Source organism: Antrostomus carolinensis, unplaced genomic scaffold, assembly GCF_000700745.2.
Source record: "Antrostomus carolinensis isolate BGI_N321 unplaced genomic scaffold, ASM70074v2 scaffold14423, whole genome shotgun sequence".
NCBI classification, from domain to species: Eukaryota; Metazoa; Chordata; class Aves; order Caprimulgiformes; family Caprimulgidae; genus Antrostomus; species Antrostomus carolinensis.
Genome location: NW_010307346.1, coordinates 32,807 through 60,027, shown reverse-complemented (window position 1 = coordinate 60,027; position 27,221 = coordinate 32,807). Strand labels below are relative to the sequence as shown.

The 27,221-nt window shown below is 37.8% G+C and overlaps 1 protein-coding gene across 3 annotated transcripts in view; it reads left to right on the top strand.

Moving 5' to 3' along the window:
- SLMAP (sarcolemma associated protein) overlaps positions 1 to 16,060 on the top strand; it is a 43,881-nt gene extending 27,821 nt beyond the window's left edge. Inside the window, exons 15-22 of one of the 3 annotated variants that reach the window (XM_029084359.1) lie at positions 1,822 to 1,944; positions 2,715 to 2,789; positions 6,154 to 6,474; positions 7,761 to 7,878; positions 9,398 to 9,569; positions 11,040 to 11,174; positions 14,646 to 14,735; positions 15,770 to 16,045. In XM_029084359.1, coding sequence (XP_028940192.1) covers positions 1,822 to 1,944; positions 2,715 to 2,789; positions 6,154 to 6,474; positions 7,761 to 7,878; positions 9,398 to 9,569; positions 11,040 to 11,174; positions 14,646 to 14,729 — 1,028 coding nt within the window. In that variant the 3' untranslated portion in view covers positions 14,730 to 14,735; positions 15,770 to 16,045. Of the gene's footprint in view, positions 1 to 1,821; positions 1,945 to 2,714; positions 2,790 to 6,153; positions 6,475 to 7,760; positions 7,879 to 9,397; positions 9,570 to 11,039; positions 11,175 to 14,645; positions 14,736 to 15,769 lie in introns of all 3 variants that reach the window. The other 2 variants (XM_010165398.2, XM_029084360.1) reach the window with 2 other exon arrangements.
- The last annotated feature ends 11,161 nt before the right edge of the window (positions 16,061 to 27,221 follow it).

Below are 27,221 nucleotides of genomic sequence, written 5' to 3'. Positions count from 1 at the left end.
AAACTTGGATTCAAAACTCTAATAAACTATAAAAGAAAGTATTTGGATTAAATATGTGGCCCTCTTTGTCCTTTCTGCTCTCATAATTTTGTTCTGAAAAAGTATAAAAGCACATGTGTACCCTCAGCTCTACTCGATCCCACCAATTTATTACTGGGAGAATAGGAAAAACGTAGCCTCTTTTCTTGGAGGGATGCAGTACAAAGACTTTAGCATGATTTGATAAACAATTACTTTAATGAAGAAAACAGCAAAAAAATGTTATAGTTACTTTATTGGCGACGTACAGCCAAATATGAATGTCAGAAGTATGACAAACTAAACTATTTAGTTTAGTATTTATTTATTAATAATAAATAAAAAATAAATGTATTTATTTTTTTTTATTAGTGAAAGGTCCAGACAACCAAAGCAATTTATCTTTTGGGGTTTTTATTCTAATCAGTGTATCCTTATCTTAAATCCATATGATCTATAACGTGAGATGTTTATTAACCAGTTAGCTGTGTAACACCTCTACCTTTTTGTTCTCCTTCTCCTGTGATGTACAGCTCAACTTTTTTCACTGGTTTCCCTCCTTTACCTTTCTCACCTAACTGGCGTTTATGTAAAGTTTTAGCCATCTGCCTCTGCAGTTTCTTGGTGCTGTTTGTGCCTGTTGAAGGATCTGTTTCTGCACAGACACTGCTTAAGGAAAATGTAGCGAAGAGAGTTTCCTGGATCCGGTTTCTGGCATTGCAGATGCCTGCAGGCTGGAGTGTGCTCTTCCTCTTTGTTACTGCATCTAGTTTCTAGTGTGTGCCTGTAAAGAGGACACTGCTATTAGTTACAAATACTCCTCTTTTAAATTCCCCCAAAACCTCAGCTTTAGAAGTACTTAATTTCTCTGTGATTGCAAGTCATCTCTTGTGGGCCCGAGAGGTATTTAATGTACATTTTAGTTGCTACAAAACTTGTGGAGAAGAGCAAATGTTTTTATTTGGAGTTTAAATAACATGCATAGATATCTGATTGTGTTAAAAGCTATACCTAATACTTTAAGACATAGTGGAAAAAATTGTAAAGGGCAAAATTTAACTTGGTATTCACTAGACCACTGAATGTAATAAAGGAGAGTAGACTTTTCTTCATTTTCTTAATTTTGTTTTAGAAAATTTCACTAAATTTTTCCTTTCCTTGTCATTATGGTCCACAGAGGGAGAGGAGGAAGCCAAGCCTTGCATGGTAGCAAGCTGATTGGCAGTAGCAAACTACTTAATAGCAGCTCTTTGCATCATCTCTTGCAGCTGACTGGCATTGCCCAGCCTCAGTAGAAGGCTGGGGCTGTACACGTGCCACCGTGCTGCCTGCCGGGGCTGGTACGTGCTGCCAGGAGCAGGGCTGTGGGAGGGTGGGCTGGGGAGGCAGGGGACACAGGGTCACTGCTGGTAAGTGTGTGCGAGGAGAGAAGGTTAGAGTAGCTTCCTTTTAAAAACAGACGAGTTGTAAACACAGCCAAGGGTTGTCTTATGCTTGTTGTTCCTTCATTTTTGTCAATCCAGGAATCCTTGCCAATCTATACAGTGTTTTTAAAAACTCTCACATTCTTGTTTGTCTTTGTTTTATACTGCATGTTGTATGTAATGAATGTTTTACAGTTTGCATATGTTTTCCTCCTTTTAAAAGTATATTAATATTTTTGCTAATATTTACCTAATTAATTTTGAGTTTACTTTAACTAACTTTGGATGATTTGAATAACAAATCACCAGTCATCACAATGGCAGTGGAAATTAAACTGTTGTACAAATTTATGATGTAAAGAAAATGTTCTTTTATCAGATGAATTGCAGGGTGCACAATCTGAGACTGAGACTAAGCAAGAAATTCAGCAGCTGCACAAGGAGCTGATTGAAGCCCAAGAGCTAGCTAGGACAAGTAAACAAAAATGCTTTGAACTTCAAGGTGAGATCCAGATCAACTTGGTTGTGTAGGGTATCCATTAAAATTGTATTTGTCAGGTAGTCTTAAAAGGGGGGACAGTTTTGCTGACTGTCTGTTAGATTTGTTTCATAGTATTCACATCTTATGCACAGAATGTCAGAAACTTTTGCTTTTTTTCTAAACTCTGTATACAGTCTGATTGAGCTCTGACTTTTTGATTCAAGATAGACGGACATCTTTTCATAGTTTTGAATACATACTTGAACTCCATATATTTCATTCTTATAAAATATATTAATCTACAGATATTGATTCATCTGTATTTCAGTCAGATAATGTACATAATTTAATGTATTCAGTAGTAGTTCTTTATTTAGATCACCCTATCTGATATGTAGCTGTGTTGTTATCCTCGGCAAACTGTGGATTGTTTTTGACAGAAAATAGTATAGTCTAGTTTAATTGAATATTGTTCAGTGTTCTTTACAGGGTATGTTTACAGCTCTTTTTTTTTTCTCCTCCCACACCAGTTTGCATTTAGCACATGTGGAGTTTTTGGATCAGGCAACAGATTGTATTAATTTCAAAATAATTGTAATACTACCACAATAATGGAATGATGTCTTAATATTAACTTTTAATTAAACTACTTACACAGTTACTAGCTTTGATAACTTACTGAAATAATGTGATTTAATCTTGTCAGTTAAGGGGAAGTTATGGCTATAATTAGAGCTGAAATATTTCTTACTAACAAAAACTTTTGGGTGCATTTTTACTTTCGTTTATAGCACTGTTGGAAGAAGAGAGAAAAGCATACCGAGCGCAAGTTGAAGAATCTAACAAGCAAATAAATGTTCTGCAAGGTAGGAGCTCTTCTTTTTCCACCCCACTCTTTGAGGGAAAATATATAGCTTTGGCTGTTTCCGTGACATCATAAGCACTAATAAAGGAAAATGTTAACTGAGTGTATGTTTTAAATCTGATTTCTTTCACCATATCTTTGAATTTTATTATGAAATGTTTCTTGTCAATTCCTATGTTTCTCATCATAACTTAGAAAATGCAGAAGACATAATCTGTATCAGATGCCTCTTCTCCTTCCACTTTCTTCAGTCCTTCTCAGCTTTGAATGATTCAGGGATTTTTACTGTGACTATTTTATCTTCAGAGCACTCAAAAGGTTTAGTCTTTTTTTGTGCTACTCAGTCTTTTCACTTCTTTGGTAGAATCCTCTTAAATAAATTTTTAATCACTCCAGATCTGCATCCAACCTCAGAGCATGCTGTAAAATTTCTACAACACATACAGTCTGTGCTTTTTGAAAAAAACAGTTTGACCAGTCATGCTTTTTTCAGCCCAAAATAATTATAGCAGAATGGAATCCTGTGATTTACATAACTCCCGTGTCATGTATTCTGTATCACGTTAACTTGTCAGCCTGTGCATGTGAGTGAGCCTATTGGTCAAGAGCTTGTCTAGCTGTGAAATCAGTAAGGGTTATATTGTGACTCTTCCTCAGATCAAGCATTAGTTTGAGCATCTACTCAGCCATTGATTGTTATGAAATTTGTAGAAGCTTCATACCTTGGTATCTTTGCAGCGTATCATTTGGTTTGGACCTTAAATTGATTGGAAGGCAGATGAGCAGACAGCCAGATGGACTAACGATCCTCACTTTCTTGGGAAACCAAAGAAAAGCAAATTACTTTATGGGTGGTAGTTTGTTGTGGAATGTGGTACTTGTCATATACCAGTTATATATATATATGACAACTGGTATATGACATTTCAAATAATGAAAATTCTCCTGTGGAATGTGGTACTTGTCATATACCAGTTACACTGAGGAACTTATGTAATAGCATTTTTTTATATGAATGTCAGCAAAGAATATTTATCTTTTCCACCATTGCACCTGTATAAAAGAGGAGCTAACATAATACTCATTTTCAGAACAAGAGGAGCAATTTAATTTTTATTCTTATCCTGCTAATAATGAAAATTCTCTAAGTAAAAAATACTGTAGCAAAAGTTAGAATTTAGGATTTGCAGAAAAAAATAAATCTTTTTTTCTTTTCCCCCTCTCAAGAAAAGAGAATCAGAGTAGAAGCTTGACAGAACCAAACTTAACTGCAAGATACCTTGTCAGTTCAGTACTTTTTGTCTCCTGAACCCTTCTCAAGTGAGATCTTGCTTATGTTTCCTCCTCTTCTCTCTCCATGGTAGTTCAAAACGTTCTGATGTTCATCGTATGCTTGCTGTGTCCCAAACTTTTAGGGTGTGACCCATCTCAGAACTTGGGAAAAGTTGTCAGGATGTCAGGATTCTCTCTTGTTAGCCTCTATGAACTGTAGTGGAGGAGAAAAATCCTGTCAGCTTCACTCAGTAACATTTCTTGAAGTATATGTCTGTTATAGAGAAGAGAAGGTACCACAGAAACAACTGACATCCTTACATGTGAAGTTCTTTAGATGAACAGATAGGTAAAGCAAGGGAATTCAAGTAACTTGTCATTACTTATTTAAAAAAAAAAAGAAGTGTTCAGTTTAGATGAGGTGGTGGCTTACATGAGTAAGAGATATAGTGGAAGTTTTCTTTTTAATTTTGCATTTTTATTCTTCTTTGTACTTCAAATAATGGCAAAGTTGCTGGATTGTTCCTGTATGTGAATTCTGCCTATATTACAGTATATGCAGGTACTGGAAAACATCAATGGTTTGGGTTGGAAGGGACCTTTAAGGGAGCAACAAGGTCTCCTCAGACCCGTCTCTTCTTCAGGCTGAACAACCCCATAGTGTTCCATCCCTCTGATCATTTTTGCTTCCCTGCTCTGGATCCGCTCCAACAGGTCCATGTCTTTCCTGTGCTGAGGACTCCAGAACTGGACACAGTACTCCAGGAAGGGTCTCACCAGAGCAGAGTAGAGAGGCAGAATCCCCTCCTGTATAGTTACAGTGAAAGTGCAAATCTTTTGAGTAGTTTTTATGCCACATCAGTTTATGCTGCAACTCGCTCGCATTCTCTGTGTCACCTCCTGTAATGGATTGAGAGAACAAAAGTAATAAAATAAATTTTTTAAAGGTTACTCAGCCTTGGTTATCTTCCCCATGCTTTCCACTGTCCTTTTTTGCCCTTTGCTTCTGAAACATGTAGCTTCAGATGTGTAATTCTGACCTTCTACAGTATCTTATATTAGATTTTCAAGTGATGTTAAGAACTTTGCACTTTTCTTCTCAGAGCAATTCTTCATTAATTTAGTATTTGCTTTTTCCCATATTAAAAATCAATTAATACATGTAAACTCTTATATGTGTTCTTTACAAAGCAAAACAAAACCACTGAGCAAATTAAACACTTTGTTTCCATCAGTCAGGATTTTAACTATAATTTTATTCCTCTTTCTTTCATGCTTCCCTTTCTTCTCTACTGTATTTTTTTTTCCCAGTGGTTTGCTCTGGATTCTATTTGCATGTGTGTTTATGAAAAATAGTTGTTCAGAGAAGAGATGTGTTTAATAGTGAAACAGTTTTTAACAAGAATAATTTATAAGATTTGCTTCATGCAGAAATGTAAAATAACCTGGCATGTATGTGACTGCTGCACGTTTACAGTAAACTGTAAATACTGAGGGACTTATAGTTCAGTGTGTTTGTTGCAGCTGTCCCTTTCAGTTCAAAATTAATCTTGTTCTTTGAAAAATGCTTTTTGCAGAGAAGTAAAGTAATTTTTATTTCCTTTACATGTTGAGACTGGAGTAGAAATTAGACTCTGTGCCTCAAATATTTATGGACATCACAAGTTAACTGCTGAACAGGCAAACATTTCCAGTGTAGCTTTGCAACTGTTTGGCTTGTCAGAGAAGTTTTCTTGTTTTACTTCTTGTCCCTGAACCCCTCAGTTCTGTAATACTTGTTTTGCTTCTAGTGAAGTTGGATCTAAATCTTGGTTTCAGTTTTTGGAGAGTTGCTTTAGTGTCACACACATAACACAACCCTGTCTGAGAAAGCTTTGAACAACCATAATTTTTGTTTATTTTGACTCTTTGTAATACATGACCACACATACATGTCTCTTTAAGGGTACAACATTTGACAAGATTCATATCTTTTTCAATTGCATTAGGATTCTTTAGTCCTAGTAAACATCAACAAGTTGAAAGGGAGTTGTTTTTTAGATTTTCTGTAAATACGGTTTTAAAAAAGATTAACATGAATGTAAATTTTCCAGCTCAGTTGCGAAGGTTACAAGAAGATACTGAGAATCTTCGTGAGGAAAAGGAGAATGAAATTTCAAGCACTCGAAATGAACTAGTCAGTGCTCAAAATGAGATTCTGTCACTTCAGCAAGTGGCAGAAAAGGCAGCATCAGAACGAGATACGGATATTTCTGCACTGCAAGATGAGCTGCAAACAGTGCGAGCAGAACTTGAGCGGTGGCGGAAGGATGCCTCAGATTATGAAAAAGAGATTGTCAATCTGCAAGCCAGTTTTCAGCTCAGATGTCAGCAGTGTGAGGATCAGCAGAAGGAAGAGGCTACTCGCTTAAAAGGTACTTTTTTAAAAGGATGTCACAGACCAGTGCCAACAGCAGCATCCTTCTCAATCTGATGGATGTCAGTTACTCAAATCACAATTTGTCTGTCTCTCTGTAGTTGTTTACTATGTCCCTATATACACACGTGTGTATTTGTATATGTGTATCAAGGCTTGTAGTGTTACAAAAGCTGCTTTTTGTACTTCATTAAATAGTAATTATCAATTATGCCTCAATTAGCTTAGGTACCCTTTGATATCAAAAGTAGACCAAGTATAATTCTATTTATGAAAGATGGAAAACTTGTGCTGTTTGAGGGATTGATACTGCCACAGTTTTCCAAAAGGACTTGTGTAACTTCTGTATAATTTAAGCCCGTAAATGGGTAGCTTCTGACCTCTTAATTTTCCTAGCAAAGCTTCCTTCAAGACAAATAACTGTATTTCATGGCTTAAGAGAACTGTTGATACCATCTCATCTTTAACATAAAAATGTTAAAATAAATTCAAAATTAAAGCTGTATTCTGGACAAGTGATGTAGAGATACACAAATATGTTGTGCTGAGCAGCATAGAGCTTCTTTTAGGCTCAATCATTTGCGTTCTACTTTACCTGTAATAAACCCACATCTCATGAGGACTGGTTGAAAGCCACTACTCCAGGCCTGTAGCTTCAGGTCTTGGAGAATCTTACAGAGTTCAAAAGCACATACTGAAACTTCGTACATGCCAAAGAGAAACTGGCATAAGTAAAATATGCTTTAAATTCTGAATCAGTTAATCTTTGTGAAGTTGCCAGAGAAGCCTTTTTCCAGTTCAGACTCTGGTCTCTGTCACTGTATTGCTAAGTGTCTAATATTGATTTTTATCTACTTTACCAGGGACAGATTTATTTCAAAGGTCTCCTTTTCACCCTTTAGTAATTGATTTAAACATTCTGTTCCTTGTAGCAGTGGCATGGTATCTAGTGATTCTCGTTGTTTCCTATTTTCAAGTTCGGGAAATTATTTTCTTCAAATTCACTTTTCTGTCACTGTTTCTAAAATACTCATTTGTGCCTTAGAAAAAGCTTGCATAAAAAAAAAAAGCACTAGGTGGTTTAATGCTTCACAAACCTCCTGACAGTAGAAGATATGGTAATGTTTTATAGGTGCTTGTGAGAGAATTCATGTGACATGGTTATAATAAAATACATTTGAGATTTATGACAGATACCAGCTTTTCCTGCATTTATTAGCTGGTGATACTTGGAGCAGTCATGAACTAATTTTACTCAATTCAATTAAATTTTATTCATTGCAGGTGAACTTGAAAAGTTGAAGGCAGAGTGGAGTGCCCTGGAAGCTGAATGTGTTACACTAAGGAAGGAAAATACTTTACTTACATCTGAACTTCAACGACAAGAGAAGGAGCTTTCTAGGTAAGGGCACAATGGATTTTTCTAGGAAGATGTCATAGCAGCTGAAGAGGTTTTTTTGTTGTTTTTTTCTTCCCAAAAGTGATACTAAATGTCTGATGGTGTTTCAGTAAATGTATTGAAATTTTATTTATGTTATAGTATCAGGCAGAACACACTTTAATGCCAAATTGTTATACCAAGCTATTTTTTCTGTTTTGCAAATGCTTCTGTGTTACTTATCGGTCGTGTTATATCATCATAAGGTAACCTGACTTATTTTGCTGCTTTTAATAAGGACTTGGAAGCATGCACTTTGGAATTATTTAGACTTAACAGTTATCCTTCTACTTAAAAGATAATAAACCACACAGATTTCCTAACCTAGAATTTTCTCAGCATTCAGGGTTGGAAAGTGATTCTCAAATAGTATGGTGTCTCATGGAAGCCTGTCACATTATAAATAGTTATGATGGGCAGAAACAGTATTCTATATCATATTTTGCTTAACAGAAAAATACAAATCTTCTTATCACAAGTGCCATCATATCTTTTGAGAGGGATTTTAGAATGCAGGAGTATTTGTATTTTACTGTATTTCTTTTGCTGTTTGAGCACATGACATTGCTAAAGGCTATCTTCTGCCTGGAAGCAAATTTCCCTCTTATCTCTTCATCTGCCATTAATACATTGTTTTTCAGTTTCAGATATTGGAATTTAATTCACCAAATAAATATGGGACAGCAACTTTGTTTTATTGTAGATTTGAATTTTTATCATCGTGCTTAGATATCTTTTTTTCTTCTGGCTTCCTCACTGATGTAAGATCTAATTGAAAAAGTGGATATACCCCACAGTAAAACATTTCTAGAAGTAATGTGTTACTTTACAGGAATCAAACCTTTCTTTTTCATTCCATCATGCCCTGATTTCCACTCATATTTTTTCATATAAGGATCACATGAGCAAATACAGGATTTGCATAAGGGAGATATGCAAGATCTCCCTTATTTTTCTTTCTGTCCTGCACAGGCACAGATTAACACTACTTGGTTATTACATTGAAGTTTGTAATGGCTTAATTGAGAGCTTTCTATGACTGCTACACAATTGTACTAAACACTTAAAGGATATACTAGCCATTAGCTTATGCAAGCAAAGAAACGTGTGCAAATAAGTGAGATACTTCTAACAATCTTGGACAGACTTCTTGTTACAAATTTGTTTCAAAATACTTTGGAGTATATAATAAATACTTAGTGAATAATAAAAAGTACAATAAGAGACTAAAAATTATGATAAATTATTTAAAGGATAAATTATGATTTATGATACACTAAGCTGTGCACATGTATTTAAAAGCAAGACCATGGACAGCCTTTTGAGTCAGTACTTTGCATAGGGAGACAATGATGAACTGCACTTCTGTGATTGCTCTAAGCTGATATTTCCATATTTAAAAAAAAATGGAGAATGAAAAGTGCTTTAAAAAAATCTTGTTTGTTTAAAACACATGAAGAATCAATTGGATTTTGTTTTTCAGCTCTCAGAAACAGAGTTTAGCGCTAACCAGCGATATAAGTGTTCTTGAAATGTCTCGAAAGGAACTTGAAAATCAGATGGGATCTTTGAGAGAAAAACATCAACGGGATGCAGCTAGTCTAAAAAGCCAACTCAGTGAGGCTGAGAGTCAAGCAAAAGATGTTCAAAAAGAGGTAACATGATGTGGAAACATTAATTTTGTTTTGAGAGAATATAGTGCCCAATGGCTTTGACTTTTAAGCTAAAAGAAAAATCTAAGATTTCTAGTAATTAAAATTTTCAATCTTTTATTGGAAGTACTTTTATAGTAGCTTACAATATATAAACTGCAGGTTAAATCTAAAAAGGAAGATTCAGATAAAATTACTTGTGTGTGTTTTGGGAATTTCCTAAAGTTTCCATTTGTGCATTACCTTAGTGAATTTACTTTTAAGCTGTTCAGACAAGTAAACCCTTATTCAGAGTCTTCCTGAACGTGGTTGCATAGAGTTCCATTAGCTGTTATGAATCAAAATTAATTCTTTTTAGTAAGTATGATCTTCCTAGTTAGATTCAAACTGTCGTATTTGACACTGGGACTACACATGCTTTACAAAGGTCTCCTTTCATCTTACTGGATCACTAAGCTGCTGAAGGTGGTTAGCAAGTGCATAAGGAAAAGTTAGGGTTCTGAGCATGTATTGAATCTGTCTAGCCTCTAAAGATTATGTCTGGAAGTAGGCTATAGCCTCCAACAATTACTTGCTTTCTCTTATGAGCATTTTGAGTGAAGTTTTCCTCAGTCACTGCTTTTAGTTTCTTTTGTTTTGCTATTAATTCATCCATGTCACAGTCCTTACCATTTTCACAGTTTAAAAAACTCAGTCTTGTTAGTCTGTGTTTTTGTAGTCAGATGTATTTGTAAAGATGCTCAGTCTTTTAAATTTGTGGTAAGTGCCAGTACTGAAAGTCATTGGTTCTGTCCTTGCTAATCCCTGTCCTGAGGAGTACTAGAAAGCTTGTGATCTATAAAAAAAATTGAATGTGAATTTGAAAAAGAAGAAACTGCCCATACTGTAGGAACATGAGACATATTCACCCAGCATTGTTTGTACTTGACCCACGCTGAGGGTTATGGCATGATTGTAATAAGGCATAATATTTTTTAATGCCTTTCTTACTCTTATGTTTGAGTCTGCTGCGTGGGAAGAGGATTTATTTTACTTCATAGAGAATATTGATTTTTGCACCTATTTGATTGGTGTAGGTATTTAAACTACAACCTAGATGAAGACCACTGTTTAAACATAAAGGATTCCTTGTTCCCCTGTTTCTTATGGTCTTCATAGTTTTTGCAGTCTTTTCCAATATGATAATGAGGAATTATTTGGTAGGAGAGATGGATTAAGGCCTTGCATTTACTTCATATTTCCTTTTTTTAAAACAAATAATCCAAGCCCTTCAAAGTCAGGGACAAAATCTTCATTTAGAAAAAAAGAAAATCTAAACTACAATTCTTCTACCCAGCTCTTACGAAAAGAGTGTGTACTGATCCCAGGCAAATGACTCTAGGCAGAGGACAGGAAGGGAAGCTGTGTGCTAAGCAAATGTGAGCATGTGTTGGGTGTCCAGGGATCCGCAGACTGTTTTCTCTTTGTCTTTAGTATGAAAGAACACAGACTGTGCTCTCAGAGCTGAAGGCGAAGTATGAGATGGCTGAACAAGAAAATCAGTCACTCACAGAAGAGCTCAAACAATGTAAAGAAAACCTGAAGCTGCTACAAGAAAAAGGAAATAACGTAAGTCTGTACAAAATATGTGGGGAAGTAGGGTTCTGACACTGGCAGTTCTGCTGATTGAGGGAGTGTGTAACTGTCAAATAGAAAAGGATGGACTTGGAAAAAAAAAAAAAGGGCTGTATACCATATTATATATGCAAAATTCCATTCTGTTACTGCCTGTGCAAATTTGCAGGTCATTACACTGTTACATTTACACATGCAAGTTAAATGTACAGTTTCTGTGACAGTTTTAAATATGACCTTAGACATCTGCTTTCTTAAAAACCTCTGGCTTAAATACTAGTGAACCAGAACTAAGCAAACATTTTAATTTCCAAGAATGATACATGCGTAAAAGCTGAGAAACCTATATCCAAATGAATTAAGCAATCTTTTTCAAAATGTTTTAATTTTATTAGTGTTAATTACAGTGGGTGTTCCCTCCTTACTCTTGCTCATGCTTCTTAACAGTGGTTATCCTTGATCAGCTCATGCTCTAAACAGTGCAGTGGAACTGTCCTTTCTATTCACTAATGAAAATATTTTTTTCTGTTGCAATTAATTTGAACATTGTATCATTGCTATTGAGTTCACAGCTAGGGACAACACTTTTATACTGAGACTTCTGAAAATGTCCAAATGTTAAGGGTGTGGCAGACACATTATAAGGTGCTCGTAGCCTTATTTTAGATGCCTTACTACCCTGGGATGGCTGGTTTATTGTCTTCCTGTACTGTCTCTATGATCAGTGCAGGGTGAACAACTCCTCTAGTGGACAGTACAAAACAAGTTCTGTAATAGCCTTTTAGAAAACTGTTTCTCTGATTATGAAGAAAGTTTTACAGGTACCATCCCCTGAAGTCATCTAGCTGCTAGATGCCCAAAGTTTGTGTGAATAGTCTTTGCCGTAGCCAATTACTGAATGTAAAACTCTTAACATAGTAGAGCTGTCAAAGATGTAAAGAATTCAAAGCCCTTCTCACTTTTTCCAGCCATATTTACAGGAATATATTATAATTCTCTTGGAACCTGCTTCCTACTTAAAATTATTCTGCAATGCTCAAATAATATTGAGTTACTAAAGTAGACAGAAGTCAAAAACAAACAACTGAGATAACACTGAATAAATAGTTGTGAATATGAGATTTTCTGCTCTGTCAAAAACAACCTCAGGATTAAAATGATCAGTGGAACAAGGCGGGTAGTAGAGGGAAGAAATACTGTGAAGGGAGTTGGAGCACCTGATGAAAATGGAAAAGCTTGCAAGGGAAGGGAAATTTTAGGAGGAATTTGAGGTGAGTATTTAAACGAAATCGGGATCCACAGCAGTTGCCAAAATCTGCTTCCAGAGGAGGAGTTAGTTATGACAATTGAAACCTGGAGGTCAGGGTGTGATGAAGAGCATCCAACCATATAAGGACTTGCAGGACAAGCTTGCTGTTCAAGCAAGCATTACTCACAGTCAGTAATGTAAAACGTATCTATCTTGTGGATTATTTGAAGCATCATGGATACTGGGCTGAGTTCTAAGGTCAAATTTTTAAAGTACCATTGTCCCCTTACACTACTTTATTTCTGAGGACAGTGTGCCACAGAAAAGTGACTTCCCGCCATGGGATTTGTTCCTTTTGGCAGCTCATCTGTGTCTGAGTTTGCATATCTTCATATTTTAATACAAGATATACATTTTTGATGAAGCACCTGATTAAATGTTCCTTGACAATAAGGAGATTTGTTATAGATTGATAAGTTTGTGAGGTGGAAAATTTAATAATTTGGAGGCAATTTCATTTTATGTGGTGGATTTTTATCATGTGTTTCATTTGCCAAGATGCCACAGCCATGAATGTGGATACCTTTAAAAAAAAAAAAAAATTTGAAAAATAATTTAAAAAATTAAATACATAGAATTGTTCAGTGAACTAACAAATGTTAGAGATGACAAGGCTTCTGTACTCCACTTGAGATATAATTTAAACATTAAGTTTTTATACTTAAGTTTTACTTAAACAACAACAAAAAAAGTGTTGTGTTCTGAAATGCTTAGCAGTGTGGTGTACTACTTGTGCTTGCATGCTTGTAGTCACTGATTATTTCCTGATGCGCTTTATATGACAGATTTGTTCATGTGGATGGTTTGATAACGTTAGCTGCTCTGGTTGACTTAAACTTCTGGCACTTTTTTGAACACTGCTGTGATTATTTCTACCAACATGCTTTCTGTGAGAAGGTGGCACTCTGATTTGTGGCACCAATGACACAAAAATAATCCTGCATGAAAATGACTTTAATAGTTACATGTAATTTGTCTATTAAATATTTGCCTTGATTGAAACAAATCTGAATCAAATGGCAGAGACTAGAATACCTTCTAAGATTCCTGTGTGCTGAACCATATCAGAGGTTCTATAATTTTAAGTGACTTCTTCAAATTCATAACAGGATGAGATTTTATTTATGAACCACAATGTTTTAGAAAGTCTTAAAACATTAATTAATTATTTTTTTATTTGACTGAACAAAATCAAGGTGGCTTCAGCACAAAAAGTTCCTAAGAAAATATTTGGCATGGTTTGAACTTAACCTCTGTGTGTCTGTGTGTGTGTGCGAAGATACAAAGAAAAGAGATGTCTTCCAAGGACAGCTTAAAAACAAATTAGGTCTTTTTGCTTTTAATTTGTCATATTAAGGATAGAGTCCATACAGAATCTGAAGTAAAGTAGTTCACAGTTAATTGAATGTAGCTGAGAAAATGTGTAGATGGTTCTAATGAGGCCATAAGCTAAATGAACCCTGCAATCTTACCAGCTGGTAGTTTGGCCCAGCTGCAACATTTGATTGATTTTCAGAATTGCATTTGGTCACAAGTGTGATGACCTGCCAGAGATGCTGATCTTTGTGGTATCTCTAATAGAAATGTACTTCCCTGCTTTATAGTAACTTAGTGTTGATTGTGCAGCCATGTTACAATCTGAATTACTGGGTTTGCCTGTGGACATAGTTGTAATTGATTCACTAAAGGAGGAATCCTTTTTCCTGGAGGCAGGTGATGGAAAATGGGAAAGGCTAACTTGCAAGGATTGAAGAAGTAGTTGAGAAATTCGATATCTGGTGTGAGTCTTTCTGCCTTCAGAAATCCAGATGGGATTTCCTATCACTTAAAAAAACCCTAAAACCAACTATAAATAGTATGCAGGCAAATCAGTTTAAGATTTGTATTGTTTTGAAGTGCTAAATTCCAGGTTGTGACAAGAGGTTTCTTAGAACGTTTTCTGTTTATTTCCCTTTATTTTTAAACATCCCTGTTCATTTGAGTAGAATGGTGTACTAACTTTGTATACCGGATTAGACAATGCTGTATTGTGGTAGATGTCTTTAATACATTTCAGTTAAAACAAAACTCACTGACTTATTTTCCCCTCTCTAAATCATCCTTACCTGATTGATTTATAGCACAAAGTGATTTTTAATATCCCTTCCCTTCTTTAGCCTTCCATATTACAACCCGTCCCAGCCGTATTCATCGGCCTAATCCTGGCTTTCCTGTATTGGTGTTACGGCCCATTGTGGTAGCGAAAGGTACAAGCACTACTGTTCAGTCAATGTATGTTTGTCCCTCTCACCTGTTTGTGCCATTTCTGTATAAAATAGTGCATGGTGAAATGCTCACAGGTATTTCTTGACCTGAAGCAAACCCTTCATTTAATATGCCATCCTGTTGATACTGATGAGCTGAGCAATCAACTAATCATTTAACATCTGTGTGATTTCTTTAATTCTAACAGTGAATTTCGTTCTAACTGGTTCGGAATGTGCCTCTTCTGACTTGGTCTGTTTGTCTTTAGCAAATGGGCTGCCTTTTGCACACTGCTGCGATGCTAGGGCCTGTAAGAAAACTTAATTGCTTAATTAACTATGAAAAATGAAGAGTTTGCCTCTAAGTAATAATAAAAATCAACAAGCTTTGGTTCCTATTTATGGACTAAGAAATTCCTCTCTGGCTCTAAAAACTTTAATTTTCCTCACTATTGCTATGAAGATGATGAAAAAAAAAAATACAAGATGAGAAGTAGGTGGTTGGTTTGTATTCTGAACTCTCAGCTTGCATTTTTTCTAACGTCTCTCAGTGTGTCCTCCTCTTAAAATGCTGTTGTTGTCATGAAATGTTGTGACCATCCATTTGAAATGATGTTGTTAGGATCTGCTTCATAGATCTGGATTTAAACATTCAAAACCTAAGCTAAAGATGTCATTACTGCAGAAACCTGTGTCTAGTGATTACCTGGCACAAGCAATGTTTTAAACATCTTAAGCCCTCACGTGTTTAATAGCAGATTTCTTTGCGGTGTGTACAGTAATGAAGCTGGAAATACGGAACTGCCAAAAAGTGCTCCTGATGATCCTCAGTCATGAAGAGTTGTGGAGTTCTCCTTGCTAGAGAAACACGGTTTACTGTGATGCTCTAAGGCAGGACTAGCCTGCATTAGGGCTCATGGGTAACATTTTAGTGATGCCTATCAACAGGTACTCAGGACTTTCAGGAACCACAGGATAAACTGATTAGTATGAATTAGAACAAATATGATATTGATTTTTTTTTTCTCTCCACACAGAGACAATGGCCTTGGATGCCTGTGATGGCAGCTTTGGTTGCTGTAACAGCCGTGGTGCTGTACCCAGGCCTAACCAGAGCTTCTCCATGAGAACTGTTGTTGAATCCATACACCGTCCTCCCTTTAGAAGCTGGCAACATTCATATACTGAGGGAAAACAGATTAATTCTCTTCCTTTTTACCTCTTAATACAGCACAGCTCTGCGTGAGAACAGCAGTAGGGTCATTTGCTTTAAACTGTATAAAATGTATCTGTCTATAAAGAGGGAATAAAATTGTGATTCATCATACTGTGAGCAATATTTTGCTTACAATTTCATGCAAGTTTTAAATTAGTATGTTGGGATTCTGAATACTATAATGGTGGCCTAAAGTAGGCTTCTTGGTACCAAATTATTTATAATGGCTAGGGTTGTGGACACTTACTTTAGAATCTGATTGCCAGATTTAAAAGGAAAAACACATTTCTGATTTGGATGCCCAAGCCAAGTAACCTTGCAGATACTTGGAAAACAGATGCAGTGTGCTCAGTGCCTTTCAGTATGGTTTGGTTTTGGTTTTGTTTTGATTTTTTTTAAAAAAGAAAAACTAGTATACCATTTTACTTGCTGTTAGTCACTGAGCTGTTGGGAACAAGACTTAAGAAAACTTCTCTTACCACATCTTTTGAAGGAAGCATATTTTTCTTTTATAAGAATTGCTTTATTAATGATTTTTGGGAATAAACAAAATTCATGTCCAGCCTTAAAGAGATGGAGATACTGATGGTGAAGACCAACCTAGACTATTTGGTGTGCGCGTGTGCGAGTGTAAGCATGTGTGTGTTCTTGAGTGAACGAAGGTATTTCTGGGAGCAAGTACTTGGTCATTTGATGGACATAGTGCAGTGATTCAACTTACGTTAACTTTAGTTTGAATGTAATTTATTAAATTTCATATATTTAAAGAGATGCATTCTTTAAAAGTATGAACACTTTATCACATACCACATGTATCAATTTATTTTTTCAGTCATTTGATACTTTCTGACTTGAGCTGGAGAAGCTCTTTAGATAAGTTTTTGTTGACGTAACTTTATTAAGAGAACTGCTACAGTATGTCTGTGATTAGCTGAAACTTAAGATACGTAAAATACTACAGACTTGGAATCATATACCTGATGATGTATTGTCAGGTCAAGGTGATTTTAATTTGGTAGTAAAATTTGTGCATCCTCATCACATGGCTGTAAGTATGATGCAGTGGTCCCCATTACAAAGTTTTTCTTCCTTATCTAAGTACTATAACTATTGCTCTTTGCTGACTTTTGGTGGGAATCACTGTGGTTAGTGATGAATTAAATGTAGACTGTTGTCTTGTTCAGCTCAACAGTTCTGTCACAAGAAGTTTATTAAAGAATTAAATAATATGCTAAAGAATGGTAAAGTAAAATGGCTCTGCTAAAGGAAACTTCAAAATAGGGAGGTAATCTCAGCAATTGAATTGGCTTTAAAAATGTTATGGCAATCGACAGGTAGTTTAAATATTTAAATAGAAAATTAGCATATAATTTACTTTGTGAGGTCATTGTCCTTTAATTAAAGGTTCTATCTTAAGTTACATGGGATTTGCTAATGGGAGGATTATTAGTGGGAAAAAATAGTCCACAAGTGACTTGTAGAAAATAAATATTGTCATTTAGTTCATTCATTTCATCCTTTTCAGTTGCAGGAAGCCACCCAACCACAGAACACTCGTATGCCAGTGGTACTTAGTACCTCTTGTATATAGGTTATTGCAAATATTGTTCTGAAATGCTTAACTTCAGAATTACATTTTTTAAAGTAAATAATTGTTTTAAATCTATTTTGTAAAGATATAAAAATACAATAGAATTTCTGGAGTACAGATTAAACTATTTGCACTAACACACGTGATGTGCATGATTTAATAAAATAACTTTACTCTCCCTATGCATGTTTGAGTTGAATGTCATTTAAAAACAAAAGATCCATGCTAAGTTTCTTTTACGCTAGATATTGTCACAGTTACTAGGCACAATGTCTGCAGCATGTCCAGTAATAGCAGAAGACTTTTTTTACCTTGTATTTCACGTTTGCACTGGTTTTAAGTTTTTGTCTAGCTGATCTGTCTCCTGGCTGTGGTTTTCAGAAAGCAGGCGGGGAGGAGAGAGCGCTGAAGGGCTTGGGAGCATTATTGCCATGGGGTGGGGAAAAAAGCGGTGTTCACAGCTGAAGGGTGGGTTGTGCCTGTGGTAGAGGTTGTGAGATTGGAGGAGCAGCAGCTGCAGATAGCGGGGCACGAGTGGAAAGCCCTTCTAGGGGAAGGGAGCCTGATACTGCCTTCTCTCTTTCTGAGCATCTTGAACTCCCTATTTGTCCCTCTTTCAGCTGCTGTTTCTTTTCCAGTTGATTCTGTTCCCTCCTCCCTGCCAATAGCACGTAGACATGGTGTGAGGAGGTGGAGTGGAGCCTGGTGGAGCAGTGGTCCCTCCTGGCTGGCAGCGGGGAAGGTGCCAAGTTCCCTGGGACTGACCTCGGGGTGGGCCTGTGCTGCCAGTCTATGCCCCATACTGAGCAACGCTGCCTGTGACATAAGTTTGTTCTTGTATTGAAAACAAATGTTGTGTTTCCAGAAATCTTTAGAGCATCAGAGAACTGAAATTTGAGACCCAACATGACTGTATTAAAGGAGAAAGATTTCTAATTTAATGATGTGCATGTGTGCATATTTATATTCTATACACAGGTGCATAGTACACATTGCATGGGGGTTTGTGCTTACAAGTATACCTGTGGTTCCCTAATACAGTGCCTTTCCCAGGAGTTCTTGACATTTGCATGTTCAAAATTATCAAGAATGAGCTAAAATGCACAGTTCACTTTTTCGTTGTGAGAATCCCTGGAGAAGGATTGGATAACTGGGAAGTTGCTCTTCTTCAGTGCTTTGATACTAAAGCAGCAAGTGGAGTTCTTTTGCAAGCACTCTATGCACAAACTGATCTGTTTGTTGTTGTGTTTGTTATGTGTATCCTCTTTTACATTCATATTTAGGTTCTTTCTTTTTAGTTGTGAGGCTTGTTTAGCTAAGCCTTGGAGCTACTGTAACAAAAGCAACTGTTCACAAACGTGTAAGATGCTGTAAGTCTACTTGTAAAACAAGTGCTCCATGCTTGCACTGAAACCTGGGGTTTTGAAAAGGTTCCTCATAGTAGAAAAATTAGTCTTAGAGCTGTTTTCAGTTGCTTTTTCAATTTGAAGGCTTTGATATAATAAAATATCTCAACACTTCTTCAGTTTTGTCCTGGTGTACTGACTGAGGCACCTTTTTTTTAAATTCTAAAAGAATTCTACCTACATGGAGACTACAACAGCAGGCCTTCTATTTAAAAATATAAATACACAATATATAAAAAATATAGTGCAATTTTCCTGTTCCTTGTAGCTGAATTAAAAGCATCCTTCCAGAGTCTTAGACTGATCCTTCTTGCAGAATCTCTTGATTTTTTGTTGCTAAATGGAGAATTGTGAGCTTGCACAATCTATTACAAAGTTTTCTTATAAGTCTTAGTGAGACTTAGTATCAGATGACTGCTGGCTGAAGCAAAGGTCCTCATCTGTGCATGCATTTTGGGGGTATATTCCTAAATTATTTTTCCTTTTCTCATCAGATCTTCTGAAGTACGTTACCTGTGCAAATTTTCAGTGTGCTTTACATAAAATTTTTAATGTCTCCTGCCTTAATCTGTAAGGTTCTGCCACTTGCAAGAATCATGTCTTCAGCTCGAATCTTCTCCGTGACATGTCTACTGCTGAGATTCATTCCACCAGCAGCATCTCAGTGCTTTAAAACACCAGGTCACCACAAGGGCTCTTGGAAAGCTGCTGTTCTCACTAGCTCTGCAACTGGGGCTGACTGCTTTCCAGCAGGGACTGTTTTTTCCCCTCTGGCTTTTCATCTACCATTAGTATTTAATTAGCAACTGTCTTCAAGATTTTTAGTCTCCATTAATATAGCAGTTGGCCATATGAAAGAATTAGAAGCCATATTCTCTCCCTCTGTCTCTCCACTATGTACCTCTGGAGCTGCAGGGTGATTGCTTCCAGCAAACAGCTGCATTGAATTCCTCAGATCCGGATGATTTACTCATCCCAGCCTCTCTTTGCGTGTGCTTCTGGACCCAGAATGCCTTTCTTTCTCCTCTGGTGGGGAATTGTGCTGCAGTACAGATCTCCCAGTTCTTCCTGCCTTCCTGGGTTTTTATTTTGTGCCAACTCTTTCAAATGAGTGAGCAAAGGTTTGCCTGGAGCCAGGTTCTGCTTGGAGAGAGTTGCACCCGCTACTGCTTTAAAAACAGTGGGTGCTGCCAGTGTCGGACTAAAGGCTCCCAGAAGTAGAAGGCAAGTAGCAATTGAAACAAAGGCGTCAGTGGTAAGGGCCATCAGAAGCTCACATTTCTATTTGTTGGTAAAGGTAGAAGGAACTTATATCTGATCACTTTTCTGGATATCACAGTCATAAAACTTCTCCAACTGATTTCAACATCAGAAGCATAATGTCAAGAAGTTAAGCATGTATTTTAGAAAAAAAGAAGTCTTGCTTTAAGAACTTCAGACAAAGAATCGGTCACCTCTGTAGGTAAGTTACTTGGGCAACTACTGTCCTCAAAAACAAACAAACAGATAAACCCAAACAAATAAAAAAACAAAATCTAAAAAAAAAATCCCCACAAAGCACAGCCCTGTGTTTGAGTTGATCTCACTTTGGCTCCCAACCTTTGGATTTCAATATATCTGTCTCAGAGGATGTTCTACTACTGAAAATGTCCTGATCCAGATATTTGACATACCATGATCACAACACCTTCCAATCTTAATTTATATGAATAGATTAAATTTCTTAATTTTTCTTAATACCTCTAGTTTTTGTTGTCAGCTTTTTAAACTATTTCTAATTTTCTGAATGTTATTTTGAAGAGTAGATGCCAGAACAGAACATGTCCTTATAGTAGTGACCTGACTAACATCATATAAATAGATAATAAGCTTTATATCCTACTCTGCTATTCTTATTTGGCTGTTTAACAAAACCCTTTTGGCAATTCACTGTTTTCTAGTATTTGGATTTTAACTTTATGAATCAAATCTGTGATCCTTGCATCACTCCAGCCCTGTGGTATCTGAATTTGCAATATTTTTTGGTAAAAAAAGCTGTAGGCAAGCAGTCCGAGGGAGCAGCCTATTCCCATTACTGTTCAGCACTTCATCGATGTTTTTTTTTTTCCCCCTTCAGGTTTTAATAGGGAGGACTACTGAAGCTCTTCTGGATTATTGAGCATACACTGTTGAATGGTAGTGATCCAAAACCAGATCCCTGCAGGACAGTAGGGAAAACATTAGAATAATTCCTTCACTTAGTTTTTGCAATCTGTCAGCTGGTTTTTAATCTGGATTATTAGTTACAGTGGTGGTAGTGTAGTGATCACTTTTATGTGAATGTCAAATGATTTGGAGAAGTCTTGGTTTAATAGCAGCAATACTTATTCACATTTTGAAAAACTTACAAAAGTTAAGTTTTATTTTAAAATGCTTTGACAGGCATTAATTATTCTATGTTCTTGAATTCTGTACTGATTCCTTCCCATAGATTACTCTGTGATTTGCTTAGATCTTAACATGAAGCAAAACCAGTCCTTTTCTGAAGACCATACATTTTACTCTCTTCCCTCAGCCCCACCATGTTGTTGTCTGTCGTGGCTGCTTCCCTCTATAAGGCATCTCTAATTCGAAGTTATTCATGTGACTATGTTTAAATTTTCCAGTCTACTCCGTGTGGGTCAGCATTGTTCCCAGTGCTGGAAATGTCACACTTCTAACGCACCGAGGGTGGTGTGTGTGCATGTGTCATCGCTGCTGTTCTGAGGTTGCGCTTGCATGCGGTCAGATGGATCATGATTACTTGCATTTAGCAACCATGAGAATGGAGGTGTCATTGAGATTCTCAGTTAAATAATTCTCAACTGTGGGAATGGAGATGTTAGTATGGAGATGTAATTTGTTTATTGTGTCAGGTGATATATTGAAAATGATGATGTGCTTCTAAGCGTGTTGTCTCTTCATTGTATCTGATGAAGATGAACAAATCCAAAGCTTGGGTTAAACCAAAAGTAACTTTTTCTTACCTGATCATATTAATCAGTAACTTGAGAGAAAAGAGTTAAGTGATCAATTCATTCTGCTCTATTGAAATAAAATTTATCCAAAAGCTAGCCCGTATTTGTTTCAGTACCATCTGTTAGGAAATGGATTTTTTTAGAAACACCACACACATACTATGAGTGGTAAAGTACTGCCTTCAGTATGGAATGGATTTACTATTTTAATGTTTTTGTGCTAGATCATTTATGAAGTTTATATTCTATTTATATTTCTTGTAAGGAGTTCTTGCTCTGGAAAATACTTCTATTGAGTATGTCATCAGATTCAATGTGACAAAACTACTTGTCTTGAATAATACAGTGACTCTTATTTTAAAATGTTCCAAATATGCAATATGTCTTTTGGGATGAATAAGTGGTAAAAATTACGAGAATAAATCTACAACACAACAGAATGCTGATTTGTATTGTACATAGTCTTTCATTCAGCCTAACTCCAAATTTCAGCACATCCATGTGGTGTGGTAAAGCAGTGCTCCAACAGGTCTGCGTGCAAACCCAGGGAGAGGAGGGCTGGAGCACAGGCTATGGGTTTTCTAGTGACCAGACACCATGAGGGCATCATTCACAGATCATCCTTTAAAAAAACCCAGCAATCCTACAGTCTTTAACCTGCACTGTAAATCAGATGTGATTCTAGAGCATCTTTAGTGCTGACTCAGGAGGACATTTACTGAGTCACTTACATAGTTTTAAGCAAGTTTGAGGGAGAGAAGTCTCGTCCTCATATCCCAGAGTGTAGGTTAAGCATGGTTCCACTCCAAGCTGCGGTAAGTCCTGATGTCAGAGCCTAGATAACTTGCCTCTCTTCTGTTCCTTCCTTTAAAAAGTTAAAATAGTCATTAACACTACAACATTCTACCAGATGCATTAGATGTTTAGGTTTTTGCAGGAAAAAGAAAAGCCTAAAAAATGTGTTAAATATGTCTGTGTAGCTGCTCTTCATGGGATGCTGTTGGTAGCAGAGATCACACCTAACATCTGCCAGTAACTTCATCTCAAATTCCTGTCTCCCAAATACAGGCGCTTTTTCTTAGACCAAGGAAGCAAACACTATAGGTGAAAAGTGGTGAGAAAAAAGTTTTGCTCATTCTTAAAAGATTCATTGTCAATATTAAAGACTAGTTAGTTGTGCTACTAAAGGCATTTGGCTTTTCTATCGTTTCTGTAGCAGTCACAGTTGATTGGCAGTTTTTCTGTTGCAGAACTTGGCTGTAACCCCACTGTGGCTGGGCATTGTAATAGACATTTATTGCTCAGTTTTTTCCACTTCATAATTATTGTAATGGCACATAAGTGAAAATGTAGCCTGCAGCAGCTTCACAGTGGTTTTTTTTAATTGCACTTTCAGTCTTGGCTTGGCCAGGTGTTGCTGTCTGTGTGCTGCGTGTTGTAGCAGTTGTACATCCTTCCTCTGCAGACGTCTCTGAATTGTAATTCTTCCTTAGTTTCTGGTACTTTGAGATTTAAAGGGCTCTCATCCATCTGTTTAAACAGTGACATTGAAGTTGCTGCCATGGTGCACCTGCAGAGTGGTATCATGTTTATACATTCCTTAATTACGTCCCAGCCAATAACAAATTATTCACAATCTCCCTTATCACTTTACGTGAAAGACTTCTTATGCAGTGAGCAGGGGTGTGCCATAGCACATCCGTGCCCCTGTTCAGGAGGAGACTTAGTAGACAAATAGCAAAAAAATCTCTTTTGACTTACGTGGTGTTTCTCATTTCAAATCTAGGAAGAGTGGTAAAAAATTGTTTGCCCCAAACTGATGCTTCCCCAAGTAATTAAGAAATAAATACTGGAATAATTCCAGCAGAACGAGTGCTGCTGGGATATTTTTTTGGTGAGAATTGAATTGCTTTGTCAGATGTGTAGGATGTTGCATCTGCTCGGAGTGTGGGTCTGCTGGGCATCTTTGCTACTGACTGCCCTTAGACAGGGAAGGAAATTCATCGGTGAAGCCTTTGACGTAATGTATCTCAAGATGGAAGATGAGACTACTGTACTGGCTGAGATCTTTCTCAACTGAGGCACCTCAGTTCTACTCATATACACATGGACTTGTGTAACAATGGTGTTCATTTAATGTGAATGGCTTCCAGTTCCCATGAAATACATTTCACTGGAGCTTATTGAAAACATGGTAAGTTTTTTATTCTAAAATAAAGAACAATAATTGATTATTTAGTCATATTCTGCAGCTCTATGGGTTAACTTTTTAATTTCTCGGACTGTAAGTAGGGCTTCAGCTAGATCCTGCTGGCTCAGATACTTTGTCAGAAAACTGTGATATTATTCTTTAGATTTTGAGCACATATTGGAAATCTTCAGTCCTTTTGGTTGTGAAGATACTGTAAAAAATTAGTTATAACTGTTTAATATGAAGGTTGCTTCCTGCAGCCTCTGAAGTGCAAGCTTGGAAAACAGTCTGTCTTGATGTGTATTACCATAGGTGTCCAGTGATCCAGGTGTGAGCAGCCATCTCCAATTGAGGAGAAGGAGGATGATGACTCAGGGTAGAGTCACATCCTGTTAGCGGTGGTTAGGGACACCACCACTTCACCCTTCCTGGTTCTGACTAATGAAGCTGAAAAGAGGTAAAAAGAGGACCTTTGAAATTTAAAAAAGGGAAAGCCTTCAGAGATCTGTGGCTATCCAAATCTCATACTACCCAAATCTTGTATGCAGGTAGCTTACCTGTTCAAAGGCAGCTCATGCTCAGCACTGCGTTCATGGAGGTTTTGGAGTCAAATGGACCACTTTCCACTGCTTGGAACTGTTGCTGCCCCATCATTGCGTGGCAGCTGTCTACAGACTCAGGCAGACATAAGGGCCTTGCCTGCATCCAGCTTATAACTCTGTGGGTTTCTCTGCGATCACACAGGCTGAGATGATTTACTCTGATGTGAGTTTGGAGAATTAGGATCTAGGGTTGATTTCATTAAGTGTGGTTACACCTGCTCCAGCATGTACAAGTGTCCAGAGTGGGAGAACCGAACCCCAGGAGTTAGCAGTACCCCCATGATCACACTTTGAACACTTGCCCATCAGTGAAAAGCACCGTCTTGTTCTTGCATCTCAGTACACTACGGTCTGCCTTGTGGGGTTGGCTTTCAGCTGGAGTCCAGCACGTATGTTCAGTGTATTTGTGTAACTTCTGTTTTACCAGTACACATGCCATGAGCCAGCTGAGCTGTGTGGTTGCATGGCTTCTCGAATCAAGCGAACACTGTAGCAGAAACAAGTTGGCATAGCAGAGCCTTGCATAAAACTCGGCTCTGTAGCCTCAGTGGGATGAAGCTTCGTGCTTCTCAATACAGTTTTAATGGGATTGGTTCAGGTAAAACTATTTCAAGCTTTTAAAATTCAGCATGGGGATGTGTGGTGTTTGCTGTGTGCACAGACCTCTGCTGAGGCATCTCTTAGTTTGCACGAGGGAGTTTGAAAAGCTTCCCCAAATATATTGGCTGTCTCCCAATAACTTTTAAACTAGCATTGAAGCTGGGAAGGATTTTTTTTCCTTTTGTTTCTGTCCTGCATTGCTTATTGCATGCAAAAGTGACTCTCTTAAGCAAGGAGCTTCTACTAACAGCTTGAGATGTCAAAACACAAATTTCAAGTACATTTCATCAAACATTTCATGATGGAAAATACTTCCCTGACAGCCTTCTGGAGGGAGTCCTTGCTGGTAGTTGCTGCTTCTGTTTTTCCTCAAACATGTCAGGCTATTTTTGCTGAAGTTACTTGTCATCTTCAGTATGTAAAAGCCTTTGTATCTGTAGTTGTGTTGTCCTCCAGCGTGTTGCCCCAGCAGCCCTGTGTGGTATATGTGATTATTTTGGTTTCACAGACAATAAGCTGCTGTGCTGGGAAGTGTGACCTGGCCCATGTTACCGTGAAGGGTGGCAGGAGCCTACAGGGGGAAGTTCCAGGTGTCTTGAGAGGAAGGAAATGAGGGGAAAACAGTATAATTTGGGGAAAGTTCCCACACAATGCAAAGGAGAGGCAGGGGAGGGGTGGGGGGGGCATCAGGAAGGGAAGGGTGAAGTGAGCAGATCTGGAAAGGATGGGGTATTCCTGGGTTTTACCTCAGAGGAGAAAAGTGCTCTTCAGGCCTTGAGAGAGCTTCCCACTCTTCTCTGTTCCTCTCTGGTGCCTCCTGCCCCCAGCCAGCACGGTGGTGAATGGCCTCTAGCCACCAGCCGCCCTGTGCAGGGAGGGACTGACCCTGCATGACTTTGGATGCAGCGAGGTGGAAGGTGCTGTGCAGTGTGCTGTGCAGGAGAGGGGCCTTGGAGATGATATCTGCCTTCCTGCCCTATGCCTGAACCCCGTGGGAAGCCTGCTCCATTCTTATCCCCTTCCTGGCATTGACCTGCGGGTCGGCTGTGACCCGAGGCTTCCTCTCGCCCGTGCGAGGCCAGCACCTTCCACCGCCGCCTGGGAGCTGGGCCCACGGGCTTCCCTCTCCCTGAGTGCAGGAGACTTCTCCTGCTGTTTGCAACAACACGGAGATGACGTGGAGCTTTGCTTGCAGCATTAAGCAGGTGAACAATAAAGACAGTAGCTGCCACTTACATCCAGGGGGTTTTGATTACAAACACCCTTCTAGTCACTGGGATCTCCAGGAGGTGAAGACTTTTGTCTCGGCACTCACTGCTGCAGGAAACTTTGTGGAGTGAGATTTGGTGGAGATCATCTTGCAGAGTACGGATGTGTACGCTGCCGTGATGGCAAGGTACAATTGCAGATGTGACCACAGCCCTTGGTAACAGCAGCTCTACTGGTCAAAGTGCCAGAATTTGCTGTGGGGCACAATGAAGGGTGGACCTGTGCCTGACTACGTCAGGAGAAGGTAAGATCTGTGGACCTCTTCTGCTGTAGGAAGAATTCTGTTGGTGTCAGCACGTCCTCTGCGTGGTCTTAGTATTGCTTTGGCTAGATTGTGTATGACGAGTGAGATGCCTTTGATGCTTCCGTCGCCTCATCCATTGCCTCATCCGTGGAGCTTTGCTTAAGCCATCCCTATGGCTGAGACAGACAAAGATTCTTTTGCAACTTGAAAGAATCTTTGTTCTAGTTTTGTTTTGTCTAATTCTCTCTCGTATATAATAATGTACATAATATATATGGAAAAAATTATCTTCACTTAAATGTTTTGTTCTCTGTACACATGCAAGTGGAAAAAACTTCATAGATACTTCCGACAATCCCGCAGATTCAGACAAT